The sequence below is a fragment of the Pecten maximus genome, chromosome 4, assembly GCF_902652985.1.
Source record: "Pecten maximus chromosome 4, xPecMax1.1, whole genome shotgun sequence".
NCBI lineage: Eukaryota > Metazoa > Mollusca > Bivalvia > Pectinida > Pectinidae > Pecten > Pecten maximus.
This window is the reverse complement of record NC_047018.1, coordinates 42,056,241-42,064,907: the sequence shown is the minus strand read 5'-3', so window position 1 is coordinate 42,064,907 and position 8,667 is coordinate 42,056,241. Positions and strand designations below refer to the sequence as shown.

The 8,667-nt window shown below is 36.7% G+C and overlaps 1 protein-coding gene across 1 annotated transcript in view; it reads right to left on the bottom strand.

Annotated features, from left to right (window-relative positions):
- The window catches only part of LOC117326557 (kynurenine/alpha-aminoadipate aminotransferase, mitochondrial-like), a 7,031-nt gene extending 5,904 nt beyond the window's left edge, over positions 1 to 1,127 (bottom strand). The window contains exon 1 of the mRNA XM_033883314.1: positions 1,098 to 1,127. Coding sequence (XP_033739205.1) covers positions 1,098 to 1,127 — 30 coding nt within the window. The remainder of the gene's footprint in view (positions 1 to 1,097) is intronic.
- Between the last annotated feature and the right edge of the window lie 7,540 nt (positions 1,128 to 8,667).

The following is an 8,667-nucleotide window of genomic DNA, read 5'->3' as shown; positions in this document are numbered from 1 at the left end:
GCAAAATGTTACTGATTAGGTTTGTAATGACAAGTTATTTATGGCAGTTTCACGTAAATTGTTTGGTGCGATAATTTTGACCTGTCTATAAAGGCAACCTGTCTATAGTGACCGTCTTTCTGCCTCCCCTTGGGCGGTCTTTATAGACAGGTTTGACTGTATTATATGATCAGTTAGGTGTATGCCACTTCGAGAATAAATTATATATGTGGGTCAAAGAAATGATATTAACGATAATTATCCGGGTAACACTGGATCATTTCAAACGTATGTCTACAGGATACAAATCACTTGAAATATCAATATATGGGACAAAGAAATAATTCTAACAGTGTGGGCATTGAAAAATGTCAAATCTTCGAGGCAAGACACAGATAATACAAATAATATCGCGTGATATATAAAAGATAAGAAACTTTAAGAGTAACATTTTTGGGAGTAGTTAATTAAACAACAATAAACCCTTCGGTTGGCGCGGGCCGAAGGCGGAGGCTAGCGTGACATTACTTCTGTGTCCTATATTGTGTGTTTCACTTACATGTGTCTTATTTCGAGGGGATCCGTCACTCCGTTATTTTGAATGGTACTGCCACCAAGAAAGAGGTATGGTCGTTTTCCGCTTATCCTGACCTAGGCCACGTACAGCGATAGTCTTGACTAAAAATACAGGTAAAATATCACGTGACCCCAGTGATTCCCAACAGTACCAAAATAGATCGTCATGGTCAATTGGCGCGCTGTCTGTTGTGAACGGATTATGTAGTCAATCAATATTATCATATAAAATAAAGTTAATATTGATAGGAATTTTACACTACTCATCCATGTATGCCTCTTGTCGACGCTGCAGTTCATTTACATTTTACTTTGAATGATACGAAGTTAATCGGTTGTGATTTCACTCTTTTTTTATCCAAGTGAAAATGTTCTATCTCAACATTTCTATCTTTATACTAAATACTTTATATTGAATATACACTGTATATTTAATGTTCAAAATGTCTTTCAAATACGACCAAGACAAAATTTAATGGTATTATTCTTAGAAACATAACAAAATATGAATAAAATACATCTTGGTGATGCGAACTCCGAACCTTCGGGTTGCTAAGCGATGGTTCTACCATATGAGCTAAGGGAATTTATGGGAGTGTGCAGTTTATCAGTTAGAGTCAGTCTAGTTAATGCTGAAATTAAAATATTTTATCAACTACATTTTTTTCAATTTTTCGATACCAGCGCATCGGAGGACCACTTTTTAAGAATAGGATTTTCGTTGTCTTTTGGTACAAAGAATAAAATTAGACATTGTAAAAGTTGGTCTTCCGATGCGCTCTATGTAAAAAAATGATATGAATGCTGGAAAGACCCCTCGAAAGTTGCAAATAGCCCGATGATGCAACTTTACGGTCACTTGATGAAATATCCATTGCAATGAACAAACATTTTTTTTCGCAAATAAGAATTTTATAGATGTTATAGATTTAAGGTTTGTATTCAAAAACTCAGTTTTTAACATTTATTTTTTTTGATTTTGAAAACCGTCACCGTTCCTGGATATTTTCTATTTATTCACTATTATTGTAGTCACAAGTAGTGACAAGCAACAACACAGAATCAATATATTAAAATAACAACATTACCTTTCCTTTGTAGGTTGTTTCCACACACCACTTTAATGAATAGTTACAATCCAATACAAGGTTAGAATACCCTAATACAAGGCCGTCTTCGGGTTTCCTCTTCCTCTTGATTCATTTAAGGTAAGATGGTCCACCTACGTATGACTGCTCAGACTTCAGTGCGCAACTGCGTTGAGTATGCAAATGCATCCAAATAAAATACGCAGTATTCGATTACTCACTGTATGACAACTTATCACAAATGATACACCTGTTCCCATATAAATTCATGTTATAATGATAATGTTAGAAATAAAGCAAATATAGAATATATAAAAAAAAAAGTTTACTATATCATCAAAGCACTAATGAATAAAGATGCCTTCAGATATGTATATCGTATCACTAATTAACCCTACTACATATACATTTGGTGTACATTGCATTTGGTGGAATGAAGATGAGACGAAAGCGAGCGAACATCGTCAGAGTACACATCAATTGGTCATCACCATAACAAAATAATTAATTTTCTTTGTTTTCATGGTAAATACTCAAATGTGATTGGTCGAAAAATTCTTTTCATTCTTCTATGAAAGAAATTCCGAGAATGGCGCGAAAAATGTGACGTCACAATACGACAATTGACGTTGCGTATTGATTTGAGAAAAACAATCCCATTTAAAACCAGTAAAATTGTACATAAAACATGTTTTAAATTAGAAAATCATTTACAAAAATTAATTATAAGCGTTGATGTCAATTATTTTTTAGCTTCATACCCCGATTAAACTAAAAAAAAATGACATCAATGCTTAAATGATTCTGACTATACCTGGTTGTAACTGGAACACCAGAGGGCGTCTGTTGGATAGGACTACGTCTGGCGAGAGACTGGAAATGTATAGGCAAATCCTTACACCATCGACTAAAGGTCAGTATACATTCATATAAGGCAATATGTAAGTGTAGAATATTAATTCACCATAAAACCACAGAATAAGTCGTATTGTTTTCTCTTTAACATTTACTCGTGTTGGTTAAGTGTATAAATAAATTCATATGATATACATCTACATCTAGTGTTGGTTTATTTATTCCACGACAGGTTTGACCCACCGTTACACAGTAAACCAGAGGTTTTGTGATCACATGATGAAGGACATTTTAAAATAATGTTTTATTGTTCCGTGAACAAGCATATTTACCTCAATTCATGTGTCTATACCTACAGAAATGTATATATACATATGACACAAATACATTTTTATTCATTCGAAATATATTTAAAAAAAATTGGCAGGTCAATGACGATGGTTTTTGCTGTAGTATTACCACATTATATATGTATTAATTATTTGCATATGTAGTTGAATAGTGATTTTTAAAGACAACAATGACCGCGAAACTTCGCAAAAATTAAGGGAAAAAAAGCCAAAGAACAATTGTTATTACAATGAAGGAAGGTCTTCCTTAGTAATGCCGAGTAAATACAAAAAAGCAAAACATCCTTTTTTCCTGCTTAAGGTATTATGAACCAGAAGGTATTTTGGTATCTTTTCCCGACACTTTATCACTAGTCCTCCACCTCTGGGTTACGAGTTCGAAATCGTTGGCCGGTGATTTTTCTCCGGGTACTCCGGCTTTCCTCCACCTCCAAATGACCCTAACTTTTAATAGGACGTTAAAAAAACAAAAAAAAACAACAAAATGTTACACACATAGGACGTTTGGTTTACTTTGTTTTGAGCTGGTTTCTGTTTTGCTAATTTACTTTTATACCTTATAGGAAGCCGTTACCCTGCATTCCGCATCTTATTTCTGTGGAATAGTCGCATCGATACAGATTTTAAAGATATAACAGCGTTAAACTTTATTAAACTAATTTTTTCTTCCTATTCTACTTTTTCGTTCACTCTCCTATTATTTCAGTTTTATGTGCATGTTCTTTCCCTTTTTTTCTTTCTATTCTATTTTTTCGTTCATTCTTTCCTTCCATTCTTCCAAGGCGAGTTCTGGTGTCCAAATCAACATCCGTTCTGAACACGGAACTGACCTTGGTCCAGACACCAAACCTCTTTGGTAAGGGTCAAGGTTCACGAGGCATGTATTTGTTTCATTAAACATACCAATGCTTTTTGTTGACATTTGGTGACAAATATATTTTTTTTATTGACGTTGTGAAGTCAAATACACATCAAAGTTCGTTTGGTTCTTTCATTATCTAGTGATTGGTTATTACTTATTAACTTTTGTTTTAACAGCATGACAGCTGACAGAAAGTCCTTCCCCCAGATCGAACTCGACGATGATTTTGACTACAGTCTCGATCTCGTGGTAAGCGTTGTAACATCTATATTGTTTTTTCATTTGAGAACAATTGGTTCAGAGAGATGTATAGATAGAATGTGAGAGAGAGAAGGAAATTAAAATTTATTAATAAACAAATTATATTGCTTTCCTTCCTTCCAGGGAGATTGCACCCTCACGTAAGCGACTTCTCCAAGAAACCAACACCGTTTTGGTTCGAGACTGAATGCAATGCTACCAAAGATAGCCTACGCAATGTACCTTATTATTGACCCTCAGAGCGGTACCTGTATCATTTTGACTGTCAGAACGTTTGCCATTTGATTAAAGCTCTTTCTCATTTGTTATATCCGATGTATTTCTATCGGCTTGTTCGTCCATTTGTCTGTCTGCATGTTGCATGATATGATGATAGGCTATGACGTATGGCATGTGTTGTTCTGTTTTTGTCAGTGATGTCTGTCTTTGTCCGTCACGAATCCTTGTCTCTATTCTCTATACAATGACACGACTTTCAGTGTTGGGTATCAACATGACACAATCAAGTCTGTTTTGAGGGCGTGTAAGTATCGATTTGGAGTGAAAGTGTCTATTTAGTGTGAAAGTGCCTATTTGATGTGGAAATGTTAAGTTGGTTTGAGTGTTGATTTAGTGAACTGGAGTATACTTTTGTTGTTATTGGTTTATTCTGATTTTCCCATTGTCTGCTGTGCAGATATATTATGACATATGGCTATAATAAAACATCTCTATCGTTATTTGGCCTTACATCTTGTTTATTATACCCCCCGCAATGAAGCGGAGACGGAGGTATGCTGAAATCAGCTTGTCTGTCCGTAGAAAAAAAATATCCGGACAACGCCTCCTACACTTGTGAACAAATTTCGAAACTTCATAGGGATTGAGGACCGTATGTGTTCGTTATGCAGAATTTTTAGCAGAAACTGTGGTGGTCATGGTAACCAAGTCACAAAACACGTGTTTTTGTGTAGTGCCTAGTCTCACCAGTCCTTAGATTAATTTCATTCATTTAAACTCGGTCAAGTTGTGTAGCTTATCAGTGATTATAATTTGACACACCATGCGTTTCAAGAACCGTTACTATGGATCTTAATTAATTTCCTTAATGATGTTTTTTTGTGTGTGTTACATAAATGGATGCATTCGCTAAACTGTTTCAATCGTGAATATAATAATATAAAACCGTCTGACACTCTATATTACTGTAAAAGTGGTTATACCTGCGGATGTTTAATTTCGCGATTTCGATAGGTAAACCATATATATGCCAGGAGGTTATTTCCGCGAAATTTTCTTTTGTACCTGTTCTTTAAATGCAACATCACAATATTATACGCAGGGGGATAAATTTCGCAGTGAAATAGCGTTTTTAGCGTAATCAACAGAAACGCAAAGGAAACGCTGCTAAGTAGAATGGTAATTGGTGCTAGGAATACTGTACTGTAGACAAGGTAACTACACAGTATTTGACATAGAGCTGATTTATTGTTAATATTGATGCTGATATCACAATGCAGATAACTGTCACACCTGTGTTTTAAATAAAATACATGTAATTACCACCAAGATGAAAGATGCAACATGGAGAATGATTTATATATCACACGATATAATTGTCTGTTTGGTCCTTCATTAACTCGTCAGTGATGCTAGAGACACCATACAGCTGTTTGGTCCTTCTTGGACTCGTCAGTGATGCTAGAGACACCATACAGCTGTTTAGTTCCTCTTGGACTCGTCAGTGATGCTAGGGACATCATACAGCTGTTTGGTCTTTCTTGGACTAGTCAATGATTCTTGAGACATCGTACAGCTATTTGGTCCTTCTGTGACTCGTCAGTGATGCTAGGGACATCATACAGCTGTTTGGTCCTTCTAGGACTCGTCATTGATGCTAGGGACACCATACAGCTGTTTGGTGCTTATTTGACTCGTCAATGATTCTTGAGACATCGTACAGCTATTTGGTCCTTCTGTGACTCGTCAGTGATGCTAGGGACATCATACAGCTGTTTGGTCCTTCTAGGACTCGTCATTGATGCTAGGGACACCATACAGCTGTTTGGTGCTTATTTGACTCGTCAGTGATGCTAGGGACACCATACAGCTGTTTAGTCCCTCTTGGACTCGTCAGTGATGCTAGGGACACCAGACAGCTGTTTGGTCTTTCTTAGACTAGTCAATGATGTTAGAGACATCGTACAGCTATTTGGTCCTTCTGTGACTCGTCAGTGATGCTAGGGACGTTGTTTGTCGGGTTGGTCCGAAATCCAAGATGGCCTCTTTGGCTTTCATTTCAAAGACATAGAGGATATCTAACAGTGTCTTCAGTAATACCAAATATATTTCACGAGTGGGGCTAATATTTTGATATTTTTCACGAGTGCGCAGCACGAGTGAAAAATATAAAAATATTAGCCACAGGAGTGAAATATATTTCGTATTACTGAAGACACTGTTAGATATTCTGTTCATTACATTTTTTATCAACGAAAAACCTACCCCGTATGCTAACTAGGCCTACAGCGATAATTTGTAAACAAAAAAAGTAGTTTCCCCTGTCCAGGTGCTGGCATAATTGTATATGTCGGACTTTCTGATTGGTCAATTATTTTGGTATTTTCTAATCATTAATTTGATTGGTAAAAAAAAGCAAAAGTGATATTTTTCACTAGTGAAAAATATCACTTTTATAGAATGAATAATTTTTGATATTTCACTGGTAAAAATGTAATAAAAACTTCTCTTCAAATCTAACCCATATGATTTATCTGAAACTTCCCAGTAAAAATCCTGGAATGTTTCAGACCAAGTTATGTTAATTAGCTAGCCGGAAATGGCCTGTAGATGGAACATACTAGGAATCATCCCAATATAGTCCTGACAATTTGTTGTTATTTTTACGTGACGACATACAGTATTGCACGCGTGTTCTCAGTATCAATACTTGCTACTGAGGTCGTGTACTATTTCTACACCCGTACTTGGGTAGTTTTAGTCAAATGGCTATTAAGGGTCTTAGGTCCCCGTTAATTCGATTTTTCAATTTCCAACAATTTTAATGACATAAATATTCATGACAAGGGGATTTGACATCAGGCAGAGCCTATATAATTCCTTTCCAAAACATAACAGCACAGTGGTACAAGACAAAGTGAATTATTGATAAAAATTACAGATTACCGTGTAGTGCAAGGGAGGTAACTCCTATACAAACTGCAAAGTTTTTACCGAAAATCATTACAGACAGTTTGTAAATTTTTGGTTGTTTTTGAGTTTCTCACTCCAACAGATAAAAAGTCCAGGCTTCTTGTTTACTTATTTCTTTTATAATGGACTTTTTTAAAAAGGATATACGTTTGTGTGTTCTTTATGTCATTGCCACTATTTGCGAGACTTAAAACGTGGCATGTAATTTGCGTGATCTAGAGTTGATTGATTTTTACTAGCAAAATTATACTGATAGTTCATTATCTCATTAAAACAATATAGATTTAGCAATATCAAACTCTGATTTGATTTTTAAAATGTCTGATTTGATTTTGTTACTTTTATCGAGAGATTTATAATGTTCAGATATAGTTTAAACTCTTGCGATCAAATGTTGTGTTGGTTGCATGGGTGTTACAAGATTACATAATTGTGTGGTTAAAGAGAGATAATCAAACTCCAAATGTACAAGAGTTATTTCTCTTGATTGTCCAGACCAAAGACTTCGAGCTGAAAAGATGTGTTTGTGATTTTGTGTGAACTGACGATATAACTTAAAGCGAGTTTCGTAATCCTCATTCCCAACATTTTATTAATAGATTATTGATAATTAAGTGTGTACTTACTGAAAAGAGCACTGCATATTTGTCATGATATTGTGACTTTACTCAAATTTGACCTTTATTTTTATAGCGGGTGTCGTCGTGACCTAGATTTGTATGGCGGGTGTTGTCGTGACCTAGATTTGTATGGCGGGTGTCGTCGTGACCCAGATTTGTATGCCGGGTGTCGTCGTGACCTATATGGGTATGGCGGGTGCCGTCGTAACCTACATTTGTATGGCGGGTGTCGTCGTAACCTAGATTTGTATGGCGGGTGTCGTCGTGACCTAGATTTGTATGACGGGTGTCGTCGTGACCTAGATTTGTATGACGGGTGTCGTCGTAACCTAGATTTGTATGGCGGGTGTCGTCGTAACCTAGATTTGTATGGCGGGTGTCGTCGTGACCTAGATTTCTATGGGGTGTCGTCGTGACCTAGATTTGTATGGCGGGTGTCGTCGTAACCTAGATTTGTATGGCGGGTGTCGTCGTGACCTAGATTTCTATGGGGTGTCGTCGTGACCTAGATTTGTATGACGGGTGTCGTCGTGACCTAGATTTGTATGGCGGGTGTCGTCGTGACCTAGATTTGTATGGCGGGTGTTGTCGTTACCTAGATTTGTATGGAGGGTGTCGTCGTGACCTAGATTTGTATGGCGGGTGTCGTCGTTACCTAGATTTGTATGGAGGGTGTCGTCGTGACCTAGATTTGTATGGCGGGTGTCGTCGTTAACTAGATTTGTATGAAGGGTGTCGTCGTGACCTAGATTTGTATGGAGGGTGTCGTCGTGACCTAGATTTGTATGGCGGGTGTCGTCGTTAACTAGATTTGTATGGCGGGTGTCGTCGTTAACTAGATTTGTATGCCGGTGTGTCGTCGTGACCTATATGGGTATGGCGGG